Below are 26,877 nucleotides of genomic sequence, written 5' to 3' on the forward strand. Positions count from 1 at the left end.
ATGTCACAGAAGAGCATTCTCAGCTTGTGGTTATTCATCCTTCACTTGAGAGCTGGTAAGTTCTGTTTCTCTTATTGTATTTTTAGCTTTAGGAGTTTCAAACCAGGATTGAAATGAGGACTCAAAACATGGTTTGCTTCCTTGAGTCCAGGCAGGATCTTTACTGGAATCTTTACTGGAATAACTCTGGAGGGGCTGGCTTTCCACCCAGAAGAGTGAGTTGGAGAAGAACTTCGAGAAAAAAGGCAGCTAAGATTGAAATTACAAACTCTGGGTCACAACAATAAGTGAGAGGTGGGATCTTGTCATTTGTGACAGAAGAAATGGGTGACACATGTTTTTCCTGCTGAAGTCTAGCAAATCTGTTGGTTGAGCCACAACTTTTTCTTCTTTTTTTTCCTCTTTGGCCTTCAAGAAGAGGGCCATGAAAATATTTACAGACCCCTCACATCCAGGACATAAACTGTTTCAACTCCTACCCTCAAAACGATGCTATAGAGCACTGCACACCAGAACAACTAGACACAAGGACAGTTTTTTCCCCGAAGGCCATCACTCTGCTAAACAAATAATTCCCTTAACACTGTCAAACTATTTACTAAGTCTGCACTACTATTAATCTTCTCATCGTTCCCACCACCCATCTCCTTCCATTTATGACTGTAACTTTGTTGCTGATATTGATTGTTTCCTGATTGCTTAATTGTAACCTATGACTATCATTAAGTGTTGTATCATTGTGTTAAATTTATACCCTATAACTATCATTAAGTGTTGTAAGTGTTGTACCTTGATGAAGGTATCTTTTCCTTTATGTACACTGAGAGCATATGCACCAAGACAAATTCCTTGTGTGTCCAATCACACTTGGCCAATAAAGAATTCTATTCTATTCTATTCTATTCTATTCTATTCTAGTCTAGTCTAGTCTAGTCTAGTCTAGTCTAGTCTAGTCTAGTCTATTCCTATTCTATTCTATTCTATTCTATTCTATTCTATTCTATTCTATTCTATTCTTCCATTCTATTCCATTCCATTCCATTCCATTCCATTCTATTCCATACCTTGATGAACGTATCTTTTATGTACACTGAGAGCATCTGCACCAAGACAAATTCCTTGTGTGTCCAGTCACACTTGGCCAATAAAAATTCTATTCTATTCTATTCTATGTGATTCTGTGGTCTTTCACAAATGGTGCTGGAGATGAAAATGACCTGCATTATGAGGGGGTTGGAAATGGAACTTGGCAGCTGAATTGATCAAGGAAGATGAGTGTCAGATGTGCCTCCTTTCAAAAGTCAAGAAAGAAAACCCCCAACTCCATTGTTTGTAGAGAAAGGTATCTTTTACTGAGAATGAACTTACAGCAACGAAGTAAAGCAATTTCTGAATAATAGGTGTGTCTTACTCATACATGTTCCCACATAAATCCCTCCTCCCTCCAAAGGTCAGACAGTTGGGTCCAATCCACTTCTCCCTCAGGTGTCACATGGAGGTCATCTTCAGATGGTTTCATTACTTTGCTATGCGTGAACCGTTGGCTGGGAGGGTTATCATCCCACTTCTTAGATTTTGAATTCATCAGTTTTGATTCTGGATTAGCCTCCTCCCTCCCCACCTATGGCAGCCGAAGCAGCTAACCCATAATTAAAGATACATTATCCCTTTTCAATGCACTAAAGACAGCAATAAAATAATTAACTGAGCAATAAAACAATAAAAGCAGCATGCGGAGGCTGACAATGGGCTTAAATTGACCTCAGATATCAGAAAAAAAAGGGATCCCACCCTTGGGAGTTCTATTTATTTATTTATTTATTTATTTATTTATTTATTTATTTAGATTTTTATACCGCCCTTCTCCCGAAGGACTCAGGGCGGTGTACAGCCAAATTCTAAAACAGTACAATATACAATTAAAACAAAGATTTAAAAAACATATTCCATAAATGGCCGAAATTTAAAATAATTAAATTTAAAACCCTTAAAATTCATAAAATAGTAACCCCAGTTAAAAGTTATTTAAAAATTTAAGCCAGTCCCGCTTGGATAAACAAGTGCGTTTTCAATTCACGGCGAAAGGTCCGAAGGTCAGGTAATTGACGCAAACCAGGGGGGAGTTCGTTCCAAAGGGTAGGAGCTCCAACAGAGAAGGCCCTTCCCCTGGGGGCCGCCAGCCGACATTGCTTGGCGGATGGCACCTGAAGATCTGTATGAGATGGGAGGCAGGCTTGTAAAGTACAAGTACTGCCAGGTCCCGTAAGTACTATAATGGAGCTCACCTCCAATATCTTGATCTAGACTAGTGATCCCCAACCTTTCTGGTTTGGTGACATGTGGGGGGGAGGGGATGATTCTGTGTGAGTGGTGAGCACATGCGCAACCATGCACAGCTTCATTGCACAAGTGGTGGGCACAGGTGCCAGCTGCTCACACAAATGGAGCTTCACATGGACTTACACCTGTGCCCATGCACTCCCCCAGCTCTATTGCAGCTTGGTTCTGAACAGACCGTGGTCCAGTAGTGGCCACAGCATGGGGCTTGGGGACCCCTGATCTAGACATAAACTGCACAGCAGAAAACAAGGTTGGCAAAGCATCCAGGATAGTTGCTTTAAAGCAAGTTTGTGCTGGTAAGTTTTTCTTTTCTTGAAAGAAGCCATGGGCTCAAAGATGATGCTGCCATTTATGTGAGAGAGAAAAGGTCCTGGGGAAGGTAGAAGATAAGGAAGAAGTTCCCATAGTTACTCTACGTGCAAATTTATTCTGTTATTGCTATTGTAGCAGCACTTGCGAAGCCGCTTCAGCTCTCTGCAGTGGGCAGCTCAGTTGCATCTGATGAGTTATTATAAAATTCATTTTACAAGCCTTGATTCAGAAATGGGTTGATGGTCTGATTGCCCTACTTTTGTTACTACTTCTCCTGGATTAATTGCAATAGTTCAAAGTGTTGTAATAAAGAATAGAGTTTTACTCCCTTTATAAGTGAGGCTTGGTTAAACCTTGAGTCCATAAAAGCTACACCGATGCTGTGAGGTTGATGGAATCCTGCAATCCTCAGCTGTTTGCAAGTGGCCACAAAAATATCAGTTTCTTCCATCTTCCACACACACAGAAAACAAAAGCCAGCTGTCTGGAGTATATGGGGATGATCTGAAGGTCTTTCCTTTCTGCAGGGAGTTTTTGCTGATCTAATTCCAGCATCCAGCCATAACACCTCCAGCTGTCGGGGGGCATCAATTTGTCATTTTTTCACCAGAAGTTGCCTGAAGTTCCTTCTTTGGCCCTGAGACATTCCTGCATAACGTTCTTCTGGCTCTTTCAATATCTAACCTAAGAATGGTAGTGTGGACAGCAACTTATACCACCTTATACCTTATATACCTTATACCACCTTATACCTTATGCCACCAGACTTGAAATCCTGGGTTTAGAAAATTTAGAACTCAGCCGCCTTCGACATGTCCTGAGCTTAACTCATAAAATCATCTGCTACAATGTCCTTCCTGTTAAAGACTACTTCAGCTTCAATTGCAACAATACACGAGCACACAATAGATTTAAGCTTAATGTGAACCGCTCCAATCTTGATTGCAGAAAATATGACTTCAGTAACAGTCAATTGTTAATGCCTGGAATGCACTACCTGACTCTGTGGTCTCTTCCCAAAATCCCCAAAGCTTTAACCAAAGACTATCTACTGTTGACCTCACCCCATTCCTAAGAGGTCTGTAAGGGGCGTGCATAAGAGCACCAGCGTGCCTACCATTCGTGTCTTAATGTTCCCTTTGGTTGTATCCAATTCGTATGTTATTTCATGCTTATACTTACATATGCTGTTGTGTTTGTAAAATAAATAAATAAATAAATAAAACTTTCCAACTGTGCATCTTGTCAGGTACCAGGTGTGAGAATGCCCTTGGTTCCCAAGAGAAAACATATTGTTTTGGCTACAGACATCTCGCTCTCTCAATTCCCCCCTCTCTACCCCCTTAGCTCCAGTACGGCAACCCTGAAACAGTCAAAATAGCTTCAGTCCAGGGGTGAAATGCTCCCAGATCGGAGGGGATCGCGCGATCCAGTAGCGATGGCAGCTGCTGGTTCGGAGGACCGGTAGCAAAAATCCCTGGCCCCACCCCCTGCCTCTGCTGAGCAGCACCATCTGCAGAGGTGTTTTTTTTTTTTACTTTTAAAAGCCGGTTTTGCTTCAGCCGAAACAGGCCTTTAAAAGTAAAAAAGAAGCCTCAGCAGAATCTTACTTGTACTCTTACTTGTAGAAAACATGTTTTCTACAAGTAAGAGTAGAGATTCTAAGGCACTTGCCTGATTACTGAGGAACCCATGGCTCTCTTTCCAGCCTGAAAGCAGTTTCACTTTCAGCCCAGACAGAATCAGTTGCTTAGCTAATCTATTTCCTCAGTGATCAACTAATGCTGGCTGGCTTTCCTGGCTGAGGAACTCTGGGAATTGAAGTCCACAATAAAATAAAATAAAATAATAAAATAATTTTTTTTTTGTTTACATTTATATCCCGCCCTTCTCCGAAGACTCAGGGCGGCTTACAGTATTTGTGCAGCTTTCTGAGATTTGGTGTGTTTCTGTAGTGTTTCACTCTAACTACACAAACACACAAAATCTCAGAAAGCTGTATGTGGCGTATTGTGTGTGTGTGTGTGTGTGTGTGTTAGTTGTGTGTGTGTAAAGTGTGAAAGTTGGTTTTTGAGCTTTTTGTGGCTGTGTAAAGTGTGAAGTGCAGCTGCTTTTACATTGTGAATCAGTTGTGTTGTGTTGTGTGTGTGTGTAAAGTGTGAAAGTTGGTTTTTGAGCTTTTTGTGGCTGTGTGAAGTGTGAAGTGCAGCTGCTTTTACACTGTGTGTGAGTCGTGTTGTGTTGTGTTGTGTGTGTGTAAAGTGTGAACGTTGGTTTTTGAGCTTTTTGTGGCTGTGTGAAGTGTGAAGTGCAGCTGCTTTTACATTGTGTGCGAGTCAGTTGTATTGTGTTGTGTGTGTGTAAAGTGTGAACGTTGGTTTTTGAGCTTTTTGTGGCTGTGTGAAGTGTGAAGTGCAGCTGCTTTTACATTGTGTGCGAGTCAGTTGTGTTGTGTTGTGTGTGTGTAAAGTGTGAAAGTTGGTTTTTGAGCTTTTTGTGGCTGTGTGAAGTGTGAAGTGCAGCTGCTTTTACATTGTGAATCAGTTGTGTTGTGTTGTGTTGTGTTGTGTGTGTGTAAAGTGTGAAAGTTGGTTTTTGAGCTTTTTGTGGCTATGTGAAGTGTGAAGTGCAACTGCTTTTACATTGTGTGAGAGTCAGTTGTGTTGTGCATGTGTAAAGTGTGAAAGTTGGTTTTTGGTACCTCTTATTGTTTTTTATACTTTATTATTTTTATTATTTATTGTTATTGGCCACGCCCACCAAGCCATCTGACCACCAAGCCACGCCCACCAATTAAGCCACGCCCACAGAACCGGTAGGGAAAATTTTTAGATTTCACCCCTGCTTCAGTCAGGTCAGCTTCAGGATTGGCACATCTGCTGCCAGGTTCCCCAGAGTATTTCTATCCTTGGTCTCTATAGAAATCCTCAGCCATGCAGGTCATGCCTGTGCTAAAGATGCTTTTTCAAAAGGCAACTGGACTTTCTTCGTTTTTCCTTGAAGACATTTCACTTCTCAAGCCAAGAAGCTCCAAGAGCAGAACCGAAGAAGCTTCTTGGATGAGAACCGAAATGACTTCAAGGAAAAACATCTACGTTTCGACCTATGCTTAGTTCATAAGATTGTTTACCAAAATGTTCTACCTGTAAATGAATAGTTTAATTTCAACCCTAATAATACGAGGGCCATCAATAGATTTAAACTCAATGTAATTCGCTCTAATCTTAATTGTAGGAAATGTGACTTTTGCAATAGAGTAGTAAATATCTGGAACACTCTACCTGATCCTGTTGTTTGCCTCTCTAATCCCCAAACCTTTTACCTTAAACTGTCTACCGTGGACCTTTTATGTTTCTTAAGAGGTCTCTAAGGAGGCGTGCATAAGTGCACCAGCGTGCCTACCGCCCCTGTCCTACTGTTCCCAATTATAGAATGTAATCATTCGATGTGTTTATGGCTATGTTTTATTTATTTAATTATTTATTTAATCAAATTTGTATACCGCCCTGTTAAGTTCGGGAAGTAACGAGGCTGGAGACCAGGGTAGTGACAACAGCTCTTTAATATATGGTGAACCCAGCAACCAGGCTGGGGAAAAAACAACCCTTTATATACTGTTTAACCGGCGGCTTCAACCAATCAGCAACGTGCTTGTTTCCCGCCTAAATATTTAAAGATACATAACACTCCTCCCCTCCCAGAAAACACTTTACCACTATTTACATATTATTTACATGTTATTTTTCGACGTAGTCACGCAAATAACCTGGGCGTCTCCTAATTCTTTCGGACCTGCGCAGTTCAGTCCTGGGTGGTGTTTTGAGCTGATCGGAGGGCTGTTTCTCCTCCCAGCTCTTTCTCTAGGCCATCGGGCCCTGGATTACTGCAGATCTTTTTCTTGGCCATCCGGCCTTGGATTACTTTTTGAGTTTTCCTGCTGTTTCCTCGGGAACCTGATGGCGTCGCTGGACCTCCGGGACCTCAGCTAAGTCTTGCGCCTCCCGGGTTATGGTCAGCTGTGGGTTCAAATAAGGAGTGGTCATTTTCTGTCTCATTTGGCTCGGTTTGTTCAGCTATTCGTTTCCTTATCTGATCTATGTGGCGCCTCCATACTCGGTTGTCTTGTAATTCGACCAAGTATGACTTTGGACCGGTTGCTTTTATGATTTGCCCTGCGAGCCAACTTGGGCCGTCCCCATAGTTGCGGGCCCACACTCGATCGCCTATGCCCATTTCTCTCGTTTTTCTATTTCCCCTTGTAACCCTCTGGTGTGTAATGGGGATTCAAGCGGTCAAGTGGGCACGGAGTTTCCGTCCCATCAATAATTCGGCTGGGCTTCTGCCTGTAGCAGTGCTTGGGGTTCTGTGCTGAGCGGCCAGAAAGAAATCTATCTTTGTTTGCCAGTCACCTGGCTTGAGCCTGGACAATGCCTCCTTAGCGCTCGGACGGAACGCTCTGCAAGGCCATTCGGCGCAGGGTGGAAAGGCGCAGAGAGGGCATGTCGGATGCCCTCCTCTGCCAAGTATTCCTCAAACTGGGCTGCCGTGAATTGCGGGCGTTGCCGGACACCAGAGTGTCCGGCAACCCGTGGGTTGCGAATAGGTGGCGCAGGGCTGCGATTACTGCCTCGGCGTGGTGGATTTCATGAGTATGATCTCCAACCATTTAGAGAATGCATCGACAACCACTAGGAAGGTTTGGCCGTGGAAAGGGCCAGCAAAATCAATGTGGATTCTTGACCAGGGCCCTTGGGGTTTTCCCATTCCCTGACTGGGGCCGTTGGGGGTGAGGTCTGGACTCTTGGCAAGCCTGGCATTTCCCTACCCTCTCAGCAATCTCTGAGTCCATGAGTGGCCACCACATAGCTTCTTGCTAACCCCTTCATCCTTACGATCCCTGGGTGACCCTCGTGGAGGAGGTCCAATACCTTTCCCTTAATTTATCCGGGATTACCACCGATCACCCCATAACAGGCACCCCTTGAGCCGAGAGCTCATCACGTTTTTACAAATTCCTTAAACCGTTAAGCCCGGTAGCGGCACCCTCTGTACCCAACCGAGTACAGTCCTTAACATAATGTCGGTATGATGCCGAGCCACTTCCTTAGATGTGACTGGGCCAGAGTCCAAAGAGTCAATCAGCAGGATGGGCGTCCCCGGAGTGGGATCTTCGATCGCCCCTGGTAGTGGGCATCTGCTTAACGCGTCTGCATGCCCCACTTCTTTCCCTGGTCGATGCTGCAGCTTGTAAGAATAAGCGGCTAAGAAAATAGTCCATCGAGTCAATCGTGGCGACAGTGCCACAGGCGTTGGGCGGTCGCCAGCCAGTATTCCTAACAGCGGTCTGTGGTCAGTCACAATTTCAAAGTCTCGCCCAAAAACATATTCGTGAAATTTTTTCACCCCTGACACAATTGCTAGCGCTTCTTTATCTAACTGGCTATAGTTCCTCTCTGGGGAGGACATCGTTCTGGAGTAGAAGGCTATAGGGGCTTCTGTGCCATTTGGAAGTCTGTGGCTGAGCACAGCCCCCACCCCGTAAGGGGAGGCATCGCAAACCAGCACTAAGGGTAATGAGCTATGATACTGTATGAGCAGGCTATCGCTCGAGAGCAGGTTTTTTACTGCTTCAAAAGCCCTACTTTCCGACTTTCCCCAAGACCAAACAGTATTTTTCCCTAGAAGCTTATGCAGCGGTTCCAACGCAGTTGCTTTGTTTTTAAAAGACCGCGTAAAATTCACTAGCCCCAGGAATGCCTGTAGCTCTGTTTTGTTTTGGGCGCTGGAGCCTTTCTGATTGCCTTGACCTTGCTCTCAGTGGGGTGAATTCCTTTCTTGTCTATTCGGTAGCCCAAGAATCGACGGATTCTACCCCTATCTGGCATTTGTTCACTTTAACCTTTAGTCCGGCTGACGGAAAATGCCCAGAACCTTTCTCAACGCTCCCCAATTCCTCCATGTTTTCCTGATATTAATACATCATCAGTAGGAACTACCCTGGGAGCCCTTGCAGAAGTCGTTCCATCAAGTTTTGGAACAGCCCTGGTGCCACTCACCCCAAATTGTAATCGGGTGCACTTGAAGGCCCCCCTGTGAGTTACAATTGTTTGGGCTTCGGCTGTGTTGGCGTCTACGGGCAGTTGTTGGTAGGCTTGAGCCAAGTCTAACTTTGCAAAGACTTGCCCTTGCCCCAAAGAGTGCAGCAAGTGTTGCACCATGGGAACTGGGTAAGCGCTTTTCTGTAAGGCTTTGTTTAGCGTCGCCTTGTAGTCAGCGCAGATTCTAATTGACCCATCTGGTTTTACTGGGGTGACGATTGGCGTCTCCCACTTTGCGTGATCGACTGGCACCAAAATTCCCTGATTTATAAGCTTATCTAGCTCCTTGTCAATTTTGGTTTAAGGGCAAAGGACTCTCCTTGCCTTTAACCTAATGGGAGCTACCTGGGGTCTAAGTTGAAGGAAATAGGGGTCCCCTTGTACTTGCCCAGGCAGTCCTTGAAGACATCTTGAACTCGTTCATGAGAATGTCTTTCAGGTTACAGTCACTTCTGTAGATGCCAGTCACTCCCATGCCCAGTGCGAAACCAGTCTAGTCCCAACAAACTAGGCAGGGTCCCCTTGACGATCGTGATGGGCAGGGTCTTCTTGTGTGGTCCGTACTCGACTCGGACGGAGGTGGTCCCTCGAACAGGGATGCGATTCCCTTGGTAGTCGTGGACTCGTGGCGTTGTGTTTGCAGGTGGCGCTTGCGACTGATGGCAGTGACTTCGCCAAAGTGTCCCAGGACATGATGGTGATCGCTGACCCGTGTCTACTTCAGTCGGCACCGTACTCCTTCTATTTTGGGTTTGGTGAAGATCTTCTTCTCCACCCGGGTTGAGGCGCGCCTATGACCACCGTCGTTTGGTTTGAATCCGCCTTTTTTGTTTGAGCCAATCGCGGGTCGCCTTGCCGATCCCACGCTCTGATTGGCCGATTTGAATTTTCGGCGGGAAGGTTGGGGAGCTCGACAGACTTGAGCTAGGTGCCCCTTCTTCTCGCACCGCCGACATGTTGCGTCCTTGAACTTGCAGCGCTGGCGCTGGTGTTGACCTCCAACTTCCGCATTCGTCCCGGTCCTCCTTGCCGCGTTTCTCGGTTCGGCAGACCCCTTCCTCATCCTCACCGTCGGATTCGGTCTGGATCTCCTCTTGATGCACCGGGGTTGACTTTGTGCTCGCCTTTGGTGTGAGAGGCTTTTGCAGTGTCTCCGCCGCTTGGGTGGACATTTCATGCGCTCTGGCCGTCCAGGCGTTTGCCAGCGTCAGATTGCTTTTGATAGCAGCCGTCGCCAAGCGGATGTCTCGGACCCCTGATGAGTTGCTCCAGCAGCACCTCGTCAGGTCTCGGTACCCACAGTCTTTGGAGGCTTTCTGCGGCGGCCATGTAGTCGCCGATGGATTCGCCCTCTGGCTGTCCGGCGCTCTCCAAATTCAAACGCCGCACGTATTTGGACGGCGTTGGCGCGAAATGGTTTTTAGCAGGGTTTGCAGAGTTTGCCACGATACCGATTGTAACGGCGTTGGCTCTGCCAGCTTCGCGATGTCGATGACCTCGGGACCGCAGTGGCTCAAAAAGTATGCCCTTTGCGGTTGTCTGGAACTCCTTGCAGTTCGTTGGCTTCTAAGCTTTGAAGCGGGTCATATCGTTCCCCATTTCTCTTTAGCCGGGTCAAACGGTGCGGGCGGAGTGTAACTGGCCATCTCCGCGTTTCAGCCCTGTGTTTGCTGGGTTCGGTTCTTCCGTGCTTCAGCTCGGTTCTGGTGCTCCTTAGCCTCGAAATCCCACCTTCGTCGCCAGTGTTAAGTTCGGGAAGTAACGAGGCTGGAGACCAGGGTAGTGACAACAGCTCTTTAATATATGGTGAACCCAGCAACCAGGCTGGGGAAAAAACAACCCTTTATATACTGTTTAACCGGCGGCTTCAACCAATCAGCAACGTGCTTGTTTCCCGCCTAAATATTTAAAGATACATAACACGCCCTATCTCCCGAGGGACTCAGGGCGGTTCACAGGCCAATAAAAACATATAAATACAAATTAAGATCACAATTAAAAAACTTATTCTAAAGTCAAATTAATTAAAAATGATATAAATACTAAAACCAATTAAAATCAATATAAATTTAAAACCTAGTCCAGTCCTGCGCAAATGAATAAATATGTTTTAAGCTCGCGGCTTAAAACTTTTGTCTATTTATATCCTTTTTTTGTGTGCCAAAAAATTTTCATGTCTGTGTCTCCTCTGTTACTTGTTTTCTTGTATTTGTTGACAAATAAAATAATAAATAAATAAATGCAAAGGAAGTCCAGTTGCCTTTTGAAAAAGCACCTTTGGAACAATCCTTTTTTGAAATGAACCTTCTTACTTCTACAGCTTTTAGTTTAGAAGGTCTTGTGGTCTTCTCCATCACTGCCTGTTCTGTTGATTCTGGTTCAGAGTTTTGCTTCATGCTTGTGAACCAGTTTCTTGGGGTTCTAAGCAGGAATCAGCCTTAATTTGTTTATTTTTTCCCCTTGCAGGTACTTAGTTTAAGGCAATGTTCCATGTTCTCTCAACCTGTCTGAAGTCACAGCTACTCCTCTGCGGAAGGACATGAGGTGGTCTTCCTGGGTCCAAATCTGTGCAGCCATTCCAGATAGAAGGCTTATAGCTCTCCAATGTCTCCATGTAGGAATCCTGTTTTCATATCCAGGTGCACTTTGTCTCCCTTTTACCTGCTGTTCTGTTCAACACCTTTCCAACCGTTGTGTGAACAACCAGGACAGATGTCTCATCGTATTTTGTGAGTAATCTTTGGACCTTCTCCTTTCAGCTTCACCCTCCACATTGTTCTTGATTTGGAAGACACATTAGATCCTAGAATCTTCTTCACCGGTGGTAATAGAGCCAATGTCTGGATTTCACTGTCATATGGGACCTCTTGATGTGAAACTACTCTCTGGTTGTTGATTTTCCCCTCTGAAAGAGGAAGAATATCTGTCCATTTCTTTGATCCGGATGCATCTGGATGACTTAGCTTTTTTGGAGCACATGCATCAACTGACTCTGACATCTGGCAGTGATTATGTCTATTTATTTATTTATTTATTTATTTATTTGATTTCTATGTTCTCCCGAAGGACCATATTTAGCAGAATAAAACAACATAAATAAAAATGAAAACATTCTAAAAACTGATTCTAAAATTTGGGTGCATAATAGTTAAAATTGTCATAAAACCCAATATAAAATCCTCACATTTAAATTAAAAATTGCATTAGGCCAGACTCGCACATGGAACAAAAAGGTTTAAGTTCTGATTTAAAGGTCCGGAGGTCAGGAGTTGACGCAAAATGACAAACCTCATTCAAAGATCAGGAGCCCCACAGAAGGCCTTCCCTGGATTTGCCAGTCCATTGTACTGACGGCACTCCTGAGGGAGCCCTCCTGTGGGAGCACAGGTCGGTGAGAGGCTATTGATGCAGTAGGCGGTCTTGTAAATAATGGTCCATGCCACGGAGCTCTTTCAGGTGATAACCAACACCTGAATTGCACGAAGACCAGTGCAGCCTGCGGGAGAGGTGTTAGAGCATCATGTTGCTATCTACACCAACAGAGATTCTGGACCAGTTGGAGCCTCCTGGTGCTCTTCAAGGGGAGCCCCATGTAGAGAGCTTTGCAGTAGTCCAGGCAGGAAGTGACAAGGAAGTGACAAGGGCATGAGTGACCATGCATAGAGAATCCCAGTCTAGTCAACTGGCGTATCAGGAACATCGGAACATCCAGGAGAACGCCTAAGTTGTGAACCCTCTCCCTAGGGGCCAATGTTTCGCCACCCACAGTCAGCGATGGAATCAACTGACTGTTTTCTATAGAGCTGTACCACAGTCACTTTCAGCTGGTTACTCAGACGCTGCTTCTTTAGGGATTGATTGTGGTTTCATGCTGCTCTTCCCCAGCCCTCTCTCTATCCTGAGCAGGTTGAACTAGAAGAATTTCAAAGTCCCTTCCAACTCTGTTATTCTATTATTCTAGCATCTTCCCATCTCAATGGCTCATGCAGCAGACAGTCTCAGCCCGGGAAACCAAAGCAGCCAAAGGAACAAGAAAAGACAAGAAATTGTGAGATTTTGTAGAAGGTATTCTTTATGTTCTAATTTTATAAGATCCCAGAATCTGAGAATAATATCACCCTATATCAATTGAATAAATTGCAACAAAAATGAAAGTGTTGTTTCACACAGCAATAACAAAGCTGGACAATTTTGTAGCTGCGAACTCATGGAAGAGGCAGTCCTTGTACATTTTGCAGAAGTTAGACTTAGCTTCTCTTCACTTCACTTTTCTCTCCACTTTTTCTTGAAATGCCAGTCACTGACATGACACGCAAGATCATTCTCGATTGTAGTTCCAAGTCCTTCTCTTAGGAGCTGGTAAGTTGTCTTTCTGCTGCATTATTTCTAGCTTTAGATACCGTGTCAAACCAGAGATGAAATTTGGGGGTCAAAACATGGCTTGTTTCCTTGGCTCCAGGCTTAACTAGAGTAGATATAAAAGTTTGAAGGAACTTTCTTCTCCCCCAAAATAGCTAACTTGGAGAAGAACTTCAAGAAAAAAGCAGATGAAATTACAAACTTTAGCAGAAGAAGTGGAATGGTGCTTCTCAACTTTGGTCACTTGAAGACACGTGGACTTCAATTCCCAGAATTCCCCAGCCAACTTTGTTCACTGGGGGATTCTAGGAGTTGAAGTCCACATGTTTTCAAGTAGCCAAAGTTGAGAAACACTGAAGTAGAAGATTTTTTTTTTGTCAGTTGCTCCACAAAACTTAAGAAATATAAAGATAATACCATTATCTGTGTTTCATATAGATTTGATATGTTACTTGTCAGTATAGTCAAAGTTAACAGAACTAAAAACCCAATTTCAGTCCAAAATATAACCACAATGCAAGTCCAGAGCATGTAAGCAAAAAATGTCAGAAGTTACAGGTAAGAATGCAATTATTAGAATAGAATAGAATAGAATAGAATAGAATTCTTTATTGGCCAAGTGTGATTGGACAAACAAGGAATTTGTCTTGGTGCATATGCTCTCAGTGAACATAAAGGAAAAGATACCTTCATCAAGGTACAACATTTACAACACAATTGATGGTCAATATATCAATATAAATCATAAGGATTGCGTTACAGTCATACAGTCATAGTGGAAAGAGATTGGTGCAGATTTAGTTTGACAGGGTTTCTATAAAATCTTTGTAGCTCTGCAGAGGTGCCTGGCCGGTTTCTGGGAAAGGCCCTGGATCTGAGGAGTGGCCAGGCCTTTGGAATGTGGGGCTCGCCTGGGAGGATTTTATCTTTGAACCATCTTAACCATCTTAACCATTTGGAACCATCTTAATGAAGGAATTGGCGTGGATTATCTATTATTTGTGCACTGTCATCTGCACTTATCTGGCCTTTGGGACCTTTGGCCAGGATTGCTCTTTGGAATTATTGTGGAAGAGACTTGGAGATTGAGATCTAGCAGTGGACATACCCAGGAACAGCTGTAGACAGTGCCGGTGGTAGAAGATCTACCCACCCACCTCGTTTTCCCCATGGATTTTTGGACTGGGCTATTTTTCCATCTTTCCATCTTTAGCCTATTTATCATCATTATTAGCCACCATCGGACGATGGGTATCCGTGTGAAGCACTATGGATTAATATTCTGCCATCCTGGACAATGATCATCTCCCGGCAACTGTTTTCCCCTAGCGAAGTAGTATTATTTCACGATTCGCCTATGGTATTCGGTACAGGAACTCTTGCGCCTGCAGTGCCCCGCCTGCAGGAATGGCCCGTTTATTACCAAGGGCCGGCCTCAATACGGATCTTGGGATCCACAGAGGTGGCATGCGAAGAGGAAGAGCCTTTGGGGTTTTAGATAGGGCTTTTTAAGGGGTGGGAGGTAGGGGGTGTTGGGGAAACCCGCCGGGTGGGGTCCAGTTCTTAATAGGTCCGAAGGTTATGGGGAGTTCAGGTTCCATTGGTGGAGGGTGGCTATTTGCAGTTTGGGAGGGGCAGATATGGCGGAAGGGGGCTCGGATCGTGTTCTGGGGCGCGCTCGATGTCTGCAGGCGATCGCGCGCCCGAGCCCCAGACTTCTCCCCGTTCCCCGGATGGTCAAGACCCTCAGAGCCTGGGCCTTGCTGATGTTATAATGCACGGTCCGTGGCCAATAAGGCCCCCTAATTTCTGACCTTATTCAGGGGGTGCGCGGACTATATGGGCATTCTACGGAAACCTGGTTGGCGCAAGGGGCGTGCCCTGGTGCAGATGTGCCCACCAGGTTTCCGTGCATTCATCAGCCGAGGCTCAGGGTAGGGGTGGGGGTGGCGGTTGTGATTAGAGAGTCTGAGCCGAGGGAGACCACTGTACCTCAGATTGTCGGTGTGAATCCCTCCTTGTGAAGTGGGGCCATAGATGTCAGATGGGCTTGCTGGTCACGTACCTGGCTCCTTGCTACGTGACAGCTGCCCTGCCCGAGCTCCTGGAGGTGCTTGCTGGGGTGGCAGTTGAAACCCCAGACTTTTAGTCATGGGGACTTTAACTGCCATCTTCCGGCTCGTCATCGACAGCAGCTCGGGAGTTCATCTTCCATGACGGCCTTGGACCTGACGCAAGTAGTTGATGGCCCTACTCACAGGGGTGGCACTCTGGATTTGATTTTGTCTCTGGTCAGTGGCTTAAAGGAAATAGTCACGAACCTTTGTCATGGTCAGATCACTCTCTCCTTCGCCTGGACTTTCTGACCGCCACCCAACACCGCAGGGAGGCGAGCCGATCGTTGGTTCCGTCCCAGGCGCCTGATGGACCCGAGAGGGTTCGGACGAGCTTGGGCCATTCCTGAGGGTCTGGCTCACGGCACGTCTGAGGAACTTGTTGCGGCCTGGGAACGGGCGGGGCCTTAGACCGTGTCGTGCCTTTGCGCCTCTGACCCGGCGCAGGTCCCAACCGGCTCCTGGTTCTCCGAGGAGCTGAGGGGATGAAGCGCGGAGAAGGCCTAGAGAGTTCCTGGAGGTCTAGCCGTTCAGAGGCTGATCGGACACTAGTGAAGTCCTATACTAGGACTTACCTAGTGGCATTGAGGAAGCGGCGCTCGCCTCCTCCCTCATTGCGTCGACAGATAACCGCCCAGCCGCCCTGTTTGGGTGACCGCTCCCTCTTCACCAGGGGAGCGGGATGACCCGCTGCAGGGGCGTGCTGAGGAGTTTAACGGTTATCTATACGATAAAATCGTTCAGCTTGGGGACGGTTGGACCAAGATTGCAGTGACTCAGGTGAGGCGTCGAGGTGGTCTTGGTGACATTGTCTGGGATGAGTTTGACCCTGTGGCTCCGAGGACATGGACAGGTTGTTGGGGACTGAATGCCACCCGTGTTTACTGGACCCGTGCCCTCCTGGCTGGTGCTGGCCACTCAGGAGGTGACACGAGGCTGGCTCAGGCGATTACGATCGCTTCTTTGGTGGAGGTGTCTTTCCGGCCGCCTTGAAAGAGGCGGTGGTGAGACCCTCCTCAAGCCTTCCTGGACCCGGCTGTTTTAGGTAATTATCGTCCGGTCTCCAACCTTGCTTGGCGAAGGTTGTAGAAATATGGTGGCATATCAGTTTCCTGCACCTGGATGAAACCGTCTATCTAGACCCGTTCCAGTCCGGTTTCCGGCGGTTACAGCACAGAGACGGCTTTGGTCGCGTTGGTGGATGATCTCTGGAGGGCCAGGGATAGGGGTTGTTCCTCTGCCCTGGTCCTATTAGACCTCTCAGCGGCTTTCGATACCATCGACCATGGTATCCTGCTGCGCCGCTGGAGGGATTGGGAGGGAGGCACCGATCGGTGGTTCTCCTCCTATCTCTCCGACCGGTGCAGTCGTGTTGACGGGGGGCAGAGCCCAGCCCCTCACTTGTGGGGTGCCGCAGGGTCGATCTCTCGCCTCTGTTTAACATCTACATGAAGCCGCTGGGTGAGATCATCAGTGGTTTCGCGTGAGGTATCAGCTGTATGCGGATGACACCCAGCTGTACTTTTTCACGCGGACCACCCCAACGAAGCTATCAAGTGCTGTCCCGGTGTCTGAGGCTGTACGGGTCTGATGGGGAGAAACAGGCTCAAGCTCAATCCTCCAAGACAGAGTGGCTGTGGATGCCGGCATCCCGGCACAGTCAGCTAACCAGCTGACCATCGGTGGCGAGTCATTGGCCCCATGGAGGGTGCGCAACTTAGGCGCCCTCCTGGATGAACGGCTGTCTTTGGAAGATCATTTGACGGCCGCCTCCAGGAGAGCGTTTACCAGGTTCCTTGGTGCGCCAGTTGCGCCTTTCTGGACCGGGATGCCCTGTGCACAGTCACCCACGCACTGTGACGCCCGCCTGGATTACTGCAATGCTCACATGGGGCTCCTTGAAGGGCATCCGAGGCTGCAGTTAGTGCGGCTGGCGGGTGATAGAGGGAGCCCTCGTGGCTCCCGTGATAACACCCATCCCGCGCAGACTGCACTGGCTGCCTGTGGCCTTCCGGTGCGCTTCAAGGTTTTGGTGACCACCTTTAAAGCGCCCATGGCATAGGGCCGGGTTATCACGGGACCGCCTGCTGCTACCGAATACCTCTCACCGACCTGCAAGGCGCCTCACAGAGAGGGACTCTCAGGGTGCCGCCAGCGAGGCAATGCCTGGGCGACGCCCAGGAAGGGTTTTTCTGTGGGGCTCCCACCCTCTGGAATGAACTGCCCCCAGGACTTCGTCAGCTTCCGGACCTTCGGACCTTCCGCCGCGAGCTTAAAACATATCTATTTAATTGCGCAGGACTGAGTTAGATTTTAGTTTATGGGTTTTATCTTGGGTTTTAATTTTTATATTTTTAATTAAGGCTTTTGAATAAGTTTTTTAATTGTTTTTAGAATTGTATTTATTGTATTTCTTGCTTTTAAATGCCTGTAAACCGCCCTGAGTCCTTTGGGAGATAGGGCGGTATATAAATATAAACAATAAATAAATAAATAAAATCTCATTCCTTTCAAATATTTTTCCTAATTGTTTCATGCAGTGGTGGGATTCAACCAGTTCGCACCACATCGGGAGAACCGGTTGTTAACTTTCTGAGCAGTTTGGCAAACTGGTTGTTGGAAGAAATCATTAGGGCAGAGAACCGGTTGTTAAACTACTTGAATCCCAGCACTGGTTTCATGCAACCAGTTGTTGTTCAAACAACTCTAAAAAAAAACCTTCCTGGTCTAGTACACAACAGATTTTCAGAGAATCAAAGACAGCTATCTGACCAAAACCTCCAACAGTTTAACAGATTTAACAGATTAACAGAATTGGAAGGGACCTTATAGGTCATCTAATCCAACCTCCCCACTCAAGCAGGAGACTCTATACCATCTCTGACAAATGGCAGTTGCTAATGCTTTGTTCCCTCCAGGCTCCAGATTTGCATGGCTGCTTCCTGATGGTACGCGTGCTGTCGCCCCAGTTCAGATCTGCCATGCATACGTGCATGGCCTCCTGCTGGCCAGCTGGTCTTTGGGTCTCTGCTGCGCATGCGTGGGGGAGTGGGGCATGTGCGGGGGGGCCACACATGCATGCGCAGAGCAGGCCACATGCAGGGGGCCATGTGAACATGCATGGGGGACAGGACGCGTGTGGAGGGTAGTGCACACATGCATGGGGGTGGGGCACATGCACAGGGGGCGTTCACACATTGCATTTTTGGGGTTAGGGCATGCACGGATATTTGCGCACGCACGCACATGCTTTGAGCACTTGGTCCAGAAAAGGTTAGCCATCACTGTTCTAATCCATCCCCATTGGCCTTGCTTCTTCCACCCTGCTTGAGGAGAAAAATTAAATTGGTGGCAGCCAATAACAGCAGTTTCAAGTGGGGTCCCAGGTGAAGGGGACCAACCTGGTGGCAGAGAGAGGATTACCCAAGTGTCCTCCAGGTGAGTCCTTCAGGTGGCCTGATCAGCCTGAGGCTTGGTGGAGCTTTAGGTCTCTCTGGAGGGGCAGATCTTCCTTTTGAGCCTCAAGGGAAGGACTCAGCTCCCACACAGGGCATTTGAACCCCCCTTGCTACCCTAAGAAGGAAGGTCCAGAGTAGGGGTCTCCAACCTTGGTCCCTTTAAGACTTGTGGACTTCAACTCCCAGAGTTCCTCAGCCATCCTCCAGCCTGGAATCATTCTGCCTTTCTCAGAAATGGATTTCCTGAAATCTGAGCATCAAAAATGGGGTTCTGGGATGGACTCTTGTGACCCAACTCTGATGGCTTCCTCTCTCTACCCTCTGGCCTCACAGGAGCTTCTGGAGCAGAAGAACTGAATGGAGTTCTGGGGGAGTCCGTCACCTTCCAGCTGAAGACGAATCTGTCATTTGTATCCATTTTCTGGAGTAAAATTGTTGGCAGCAAGTCTGAAAATATTTCCGTAGTGGCCTTTGGGGAGCCCCCTGGCCTCCTGGTCCCCCTCCCGTCCTTTCAGAAGAGAGTGAACATCTCCAAGGACTGCAGAGAATTACATCTCAGCCAACTAGAGAAAGAGGACACTGGCAGATACACCGCAGGAATTGTTCTGCAAAGCAGAGAGACGGTGGACGAGTCCTTTGATCTGCGAGTTTTCAGTAAGTATCGCTGCCATGGAGTGGATTCCTGGCCTCCCTCCTTTGCCCAGATGGATGTGAAGAGGGGTGACTTTTCTGTTGGGGGGCTTCGGGTGCTCCGTTTCTGAAGAGAGGCACTCTCTGGATCAGGGGTCCCCAACCTTGGCAACATTAAGCCTGGTGGATTTCAACTCCCAGAATTCCCCAGCTTTGCTGGCTGGGGTATTCTGGGAGTTGAAGTCCTCCAGGCTTAAAGCTGCCAAGGTTGGAGACTCCTGCTCTGGATGGAGCCCAGAGCTTTTCACTTGCTGCTCCCTCCCTTTTAAGCTCTCTCACAAGGCATAGTTTGGGTGATTTTTTTAAAAATACAGATATGAATATTAAAATGCAAACATGTTAATAAAATGGTTTAAACATGTTCTAATCAGGCATAGTGTTGCTTACATTGCTCCCCCCTCACCAAAAAAAAATACCGCTATTTTTCTCCCTGTTCCACCCTGCCCGCTCTCTTCCATGCACTGGGAACTTTAGCACAGCTGAGGACTTGTATTTCTACAATGGGTTAGAAGCAGAGGTGGGTTTCAGCAGGTTCTGACCAGTTCTGGAGAACCGGTAGTGGAAATTTTGAGTAGTTCGCAGAACCGGTAGTAAAAATTCTGACTGCCCCCCCCCATCTATTCTCTGCCTCCCAAGTCCCAGTTGATCAGGAGGGAATGGGGATTTTGCATTATTCTTCCTCTGCCATGCCCACCAAGCCATACCCACAGAACCGGTAGTAAAAAAATTTGAAATTAGAAGTGTAGTTCCAAATGTGTCCTGTACACTCTTTTTTTTTTAATTTGAATTTATATCCCGCCCTTCTCCAAAGACTCAGGGCAGCTTACACTGTGTCAAGCAATAGTCTTCATCCATTTGTATATTATATACAAAGTCAACTTTTTTTATTGCCCCCAACAATCTGGGTCCTCATTTTACCTACCTTATAAAGGATGGAAGGCTGAGTCAACCTTGGGCCTGGTGGGACTTGAACCTGCAGTAATTGCAAGCAGCTGCTGTTAATAACAGACAGACTGTCAGACTATCATGATGTATTTAGTAAAAGTACTTTTCTTTATTTGCAAATGAAGTCAAGGTATATTCTTTCCTAAATATAATCAGAGGCAGCCTGACACAGACTTACTCTGCTGAGCCACCAGAGGCCCCTGGAAGTAGACCCATGGGAGACCATCCCAACTTTCTCCCGGCTCCCTTCCTCCATGGGGCACGGCAAGGTGGACCAAGCTAGGCTGAGTGGGTTAAAGGATGGGGTATCCGGAAGAGAGAGGTAGGTTTGCTTTGAGGCTGGAATCTCCAGAGAGGCAGTTCTGGATCATCTCCATGGATCTGATGGGCCTGGCTGGTCCCACAAACTCTTTGGGGAAGAGTTGAGGGGTTGCTGAGAGGGGGAACCTGGCGCCTCATCCTCTTCCCCTCAATCCCTGGTTTGGTATAAAGAGGGCTTGGTGGAAGGCAGGGGATGAGGGGTGCCTGCTCTCCTCTACCATGGTGGGCCTCTCCCTTCACAATACGTGACAGAGAAGGTTGTTGTGGGATTGCCATTTGTGACAGAAATAGATGACACATATTTCCCCTGCTCTAATCCAAGCAAAACCATTCACTGAACCACAACTGCTTTCCTCCCATCCTCTTTGGCCTCCCAGTGATTTTCTGGTCTTTCACAAATGGTGTCTCACTAGCTCTCCTTCTCAGGAAATGAACTAGATCTCTGATCTTAGAGTAATTTGCACTCCTAGAAATGGAACTGGGCTGGAAATGGAATTCGGCTGCTGGACTGGGAAGGGGTGGGAATGGAACTTGGTAGCTGATGGGGTGGAATTCAGCTGGACTTTGGAGGCCCAGAGCAAGGATCCCACAAAGAGTTCTGTAATCAAGCTCTTTTCCAAATTGGTCCATGATACACTCCGAACCTGGTTGTTTTTTGAAGACATTTCATTACCCAGTTAGGTAACATCATCAGTGTTAGAAGGGAGTGTGGAGAAGAAGAGGAGGAGGAGGAGGAAGAGGAGGAGGACAACAATGACAACTCTTGGTGCTCTCTGAACTTACTGGATTTCTTGCAGACACTTCATTACCTAACTAGATAACACCATCAGCGCTAGAAGGGACTTTGTTAATATTTACATGTCTTGTCAGTGCTGGTGGGAGTTTTTTTGGTGGTTGCTTGATTCGGGTATTGTCCTTTCTCGGAAAAAGTTTGCCTGAAATTTAAGAATCGGAAATGGGATGTTTGGAAGTTCTCTTTTAAAGCCATTTTTAAGACTTCTCTCTTGTCTTAGACCTTGCAGAAGCTTCTGGAACAGAAGAAGTGAGTGGCATTCAGGAGGAAACTGTCACTTTCAAAGTGAGGAAAACTCCACCATATAAAAAGACTATCTGGAGCAAAATAGACAGCAACCAGACAATCCATATTGCTGTGGTGCTCTATGGGGAGCCCTGTGGCCTCCTGGTCACCCTCCCAGCCTTTCAGAAGAGAGTGGGTGTCTCCAAGAGAGTTACTTCTTGGCCCTCTAAAGAAAGAGGACGCAGGTCAATACTCTGCACAGATCACTTCACAAAACAGAATGGTGGTGGACGAGTCCTTTGATCTGCGGGTTTTTAGTAAGTATCCCAGCCATGGCAGGGAATTCCTGACCTCCCGCTTTGCCCAGGGGGATGTGCACAGGTAGGGAGGGTTCTTTTGGCAGGTGTCCACTTTGGGTGTCCACTTTCAGAAGAGACACTGGATGGAGCCCAGAGCTGCTCACCTGTTGCTCACAATCTTAATGTCAGTGTTGTGTCTGCGCCCCCCGAGCCGACCCTCCTGCCAGAAAGTGATTTGGACAGTGAGGGGGAAGGGCCGTCAGGACTTACCTCGGGAGCACCGGCTTCCCTGGCTCAGCTCCAGGAGCCAGAGGCAGGCCAGGTGGAGGAGATAACGAGGCCTCCGTCCCCTGACTCTTTCTCCCCCCAGGCCACGCCTCCAGACCCGGCTGATGGCAGTCAGGCCTGGCTGGACCCTAGGTTTCGTAGGCAGGAGAGGAGGGAACAGCAGAAGCAGGGGTGGGGCAGGCCTAGGAAGTGCTGAGTCATGGAGCCACACCCCACAGGATATAAAAGACAGCGAGAGCTGCTGTGTCCCTTTGCAACAGGCAAATCCACTAATTAAGAGCTGAAGTTTGTTTCTGAGTGACTCACCAGCGTCATGGAAGATAATGGAGGGTCTTGGCAGACGCTAGCTATTCTGCTGCCAGAGCTGATAGTGCCGGCTAATTAAGCCATCACTCGGACGGAGGCGAGAGAGGACCCAACAGTCTGTTTAAGCACACTCAACCCATCTGACATTTGGGCAGAAGTTTGTCAATTTCAGCAATGCAAATTTGTTCAAGATATTCTGAACGAGCTAGCCTTTCTATTTGCCCCTTCCCTTAAATTCCACTATTTTCCTCCCTGTTCCACCCTGCTGACCAATTTCCACGCCAGGGATTTTGGCACAGCTGAGGACTTGCCAAGTCCCTTGGCACTGGTCGTCATCAGAGCCGGGATTCTTGTGGGTTTTGTGACAGAAATGGTGACACATATTTTCTGTGGTCTAATCTAACCAAATCTGTTCCTTGAATCACCCCTATTGTCACGTCCCCTTCCCCTTTGGCCTTCCGGTGCTTTTGTGGTCTTTCACAAAGGATGCCTCTCCCTCTCCCTGCTCAGGACGTTTGTTAGAGACTCTTGGCTGACTGACTTGCACTCCTGATGCGTGTGAAAAATGGAACTTGGCGGTTGAATTGCACTCCAGGGACATGGGAGGATGGACTGAAATTCAGTCGGACCTCGGATCCCAGCAAAGATCACATCCTCAGCAGTTCTGTGATTTAACAGATTACCAGAGTTGAAAGGGTCATCTAGGTCATCTAGTCCAGGGGTCTCCAACCTTGTCAACTTTAAGACTTGTGGACTTCAACTCTCAGAGTACTCTGGGAGTTGAAGTCCACAAGTCTTAAAGTTGACAAGGTTGGAGACCCCTGATCTAGTCCAACACCCACCCACCCCAACTCAAGCAGGAGACCCTGACAAATGGCAGCCCAGCCTCTTCTTGAAAGCCTCCAGTGATGAAGCTCCCAAAACTTCTGCTCCATTGGTTGATTGTTTTCACTGTTAGAAAGTTCCTCCTAATTTCTAGGTTAAATCTCTCCTTGGTCAGTTTCCACCCATTTTATTCCTTATCTGGCCTTCGGGTGCTTTGGAGAATAGCTTGACCCCCTTCCTCCTCTCTGGGGTAGCCCCTCAAATATTGGAAGATGCTATTGTGTCTCCCCTGATCCTTCTCTTCCCTAGACTAGCCAGGCCCAGTTCCTGCAACCGTTCATCATCTGTTTGAGCCTCCAGTCCCCTCATCATCCTGGTTGCTCTCCTCTGCACTTTTTCCAGAGTATCAACATCTTTTTTATAGTGTTATCAAGCTCATCTCCTTAATCTCAATGTTACTTACATTAGCAGAAAACCTGGTTAGCAAGGCATCCAGGACAGTCTCCTTAAAACAAGTTTGTGCTGGCAATTTTTTCTTTTCATTGGGAACAAAAATAAGGCTCCAAGCAGGCTGATTCTGTGGGATCTGAGACATAAGAAGACACAATTGGCAGAAGATATATTTGTTAAAGACATTAAGTTCTACTACTAGAGCCCCTGAAAATGTTCTTAGAGTCTATTTTATTTTATATTGAAAAAAACGTATGTTATGTAGCTCCATAGATTCCCACAGCAGGGGATTTCATGTCAAGCATCAATTCATTAAAAAGAGGGCTGAATTGAGACACCAATGCAGCACTCATAAGATAAAACCCACCAGTAGAATGTTCTTCCTTGGGCAAATTCTTGCTTCTGTGGCTGAAAGAAGCACCAAACACAACGTTTAGCATCTGAGTTTCAGTTCCATCTCATTTGATAATCGCACTCATTTTAACAGAATAACAGAATTGGAAGGGACCCTGTAGGTCATCTAGTTCAGTGGTCACCAACTGGTGGTCCATGAGAAAATTTTGGTGGTCCACAGAAAAATGATTTGCATTTTTTTATATTGCACTAAATCAGGGGTCCTCAAACTACGGTCCCTGGGCCAGATACATGCAATGAACATTTGTGTTGCTGCAGAGAGTCTCCCGCTTCAGGGTCTTTTTGTGCAGGTTGGAGGGAGGCAGAAAGTCCAACTTGGGATCTGCTTCAGCCTCCTGGTTTTGGGCAAAGGCTGGAGGGAAGTTGTGCTGGTGGCAAAGAGCTGGAGGGCCTTGTTCCAATGGGACTGCATCATGGCCTGGAACTGACTGACTGTTGTGACTCCAGCCCCCAAACCTGGCCCCATGCCCGAAAGTGACTCAGGGAGTGAGGGGGAAGGGCCGGTAAGGTTTACCTCAGGAGCACCAATTCCTTTGGCTCGGCTCCAGGAGCCAGAACCAGACCAGTCGGAGGACGTAATGAGGCCATCATCCCCTGATTCCTCCCTTCCCCAGGCTACACCTTCAAACCCAGCTGATAATAATAATCAAGCTTGGCTTGACCCGCGCTTCAGAAGATTAAAGAGGCATCGTCATCAAAAGGAAGGATGGGGCAGGAGCCCCACCCCACAGGATATATAAGGAGCTTTGGGACTGCTCTCACTCCACGGGAAGCAAAGTTTAGCTGAACCGTTTCAAAAAGAGCTGAAAGTCTTGCTACGTGAGTCATTTGTTTGAACTTTGGCAGGCAGCTGCGATTTCTCTGCCAGGACTGATAGGAGCTGTGAATCCACTGGCTGAAGGCCAGCTTGTAGGTCTGAAGTGGGGAAGAAGACAGAACACTGACCATCTCAGCCTCCAGGCGCCAATACCTGGCCTTGCACTCCTGCAGGTCTTCCCTCTGCTTGGAAAGCCTATGCTCGTAGTCCTCAGTGAGGTGCTTCTACTTCTCAGTCAGATCCAATTTGAACTAAGCCAGTTGTTTTGCCAACTTTTTCTCATGGTGGCTGCTTAGCTCCAACAACTTCTTCCTGTTGGGGCCCTAAGGAGCCCAGGCAGGGAGGCAAGGAGTGACTGGCAAGGGAGGGGTGAGTAGAGGCCAACGAGGCACCCCTGGATGTGAGTGACATCGAGTTGGCCCAGCCATGCGCAACCAGTCACGCCCACCCAGCTGATCATTTGGCAGATCATATTAGTGGTCCGTGGGATTTAAAATTACGAATTTAGTGGTCTCTGAGGTCAAAAAGGTTGAGGACCCCTGATCTAGTTCCACCCCCTGCCCAAGCAGGAGACCCTACACCATTTCTGACAGATGGCAGTCCAGTCTCACCTTGAAAGCCTCCAGTGATGAAGCTCCCACAACTTCCAAAGGCAACTTCTGTTCCATTGGTTGATGGCTCCCACTGTCAGAAAATTTACCAAGACTTTCATGCTGAACCACCTTGTGTTGGGATCAGCCTTTGAAGACCAAACAGGAGCTGCAGCTGGTCCATTGGGGCAACAGGACAAGCAACTGGGGGCATAGCTTGGTGCACCTGGTAACAAAGTTTGGTGCACCTGGTAACACCTGTCCTTCTTGCCAGATGGCGTCTAGGTGGGATTCCAGGTGCCGTTCCTCTGCCTGGGCCCAGTGTCTCTTTTGCTGCAATGGGGCCAGGCACTGGTGATTCTCTGGAGATGCTGACAAAATTAACAGGGTCTGCTGCTCTTTTTCAGATCAGAAGCTCTCCGGATTGCCTCTCTGGGTCCTGCTGTGCCTTAGCAAAGTGGGAAACCTTCTCTTTCTTGGCTGTTTTGGGCTGATTCTGATGGTGAAATCCAGGAAAGGTACCCTCTTATGAAGCCCTCTGAGAAAATCAAGTCTTCCCTCTCTTTTCCTTCTCCTTTTGCCCCAGAATTGATCATGGGTTGCCCAGAGGAACAAGGTGATGTTCCTTTGTTTGCCTTGCTGCAGAACCACTGACTACCAGGACATGGACAGCTTCTAAAGCTAATAGTCCCTATCTGGTCATCTGAGCTAAGGGCAGAGGTCCATGGGTTCAATTCCTGATAGAAGGTTTGAAGTCCAGAGAACAGGATTTGGCCATGTATGTCAGGTGATTCCTATTATTGATAATACTGATCCAATATTGCCTCCTGATGAGTCCAGGAGAACAGCCTGGCCAATGGTATCAAAGATGCTAAGAGATCCAGCAGAACCAGGAGAGCTGCTCTTCCTCCATCCTGGTCCTACCAAAGGTCATCAGTGTATGATCAGTGTGGTTTCAGTCTCATACCCAATCCTTGAGTCAAAGGACTCAACTGTGGTCCAACCAACATCTCATGCATCCAGCTTCCTAGCACCTTCCTAGTCATTCTGGTCAATCAGTAGGATGAGGAGGAGGAGGAGGAAGAAGAAGAAGAGGATATTGATTTAGTCATGTCCAACTCTTGACAATTCTATGGGCCAGGTCTCTCCACATCTTCCAATCTTGCACTACTTCTTTGAATTTTTCATGCTCTGGCTGGTGTCAACTTTGATAGCGTCCTGCCGCTATGTTCT

At 47.3% G+C, this 26,877-nt stretch overlaps 1 protein-coding gene across 1 annotated transcript; it reads left to right on the top strand.

Annotated features, from left to right (window-relative positions):
• On the top strand, positions 1 to 23,101 carry LOC131186840 (uncharacterized). Its single transcript, XM_058160766.1, has 5 exons — positions 1 to 55; positions 19,015 to 19,335; positions 21,651 to 21,847; positions 21,918 to 22,036; positions 23,059 to 23,101. Exons 1-5 carry the CDS (start codon positions 1 to 3, stop codon positions 23,099 to 23,101), a joined length of 735 nt encoding a protein of 244 aa, XP_058016749.1.
• The last annotated feature ends 3,776 nt before the right edge of the window (positions 23,102 to 26,877 follow it).

Source organism: Ahaetulla prasina, chromosome 17 (genome assembly GCF_028640845.1).
Source record: "Ahaetulla prasina isolate Xishuangbanna chromosome 17, ASM2864084v1, whole genome shotgun sequence".
NCBI classification, from domain to species: domain Eukaryota; kingdom Metazoa; phylum Chordata; class Lepidosauria; order Squamata; family Colubridae; genus Ahaetulla; species Ahaetulla prasina.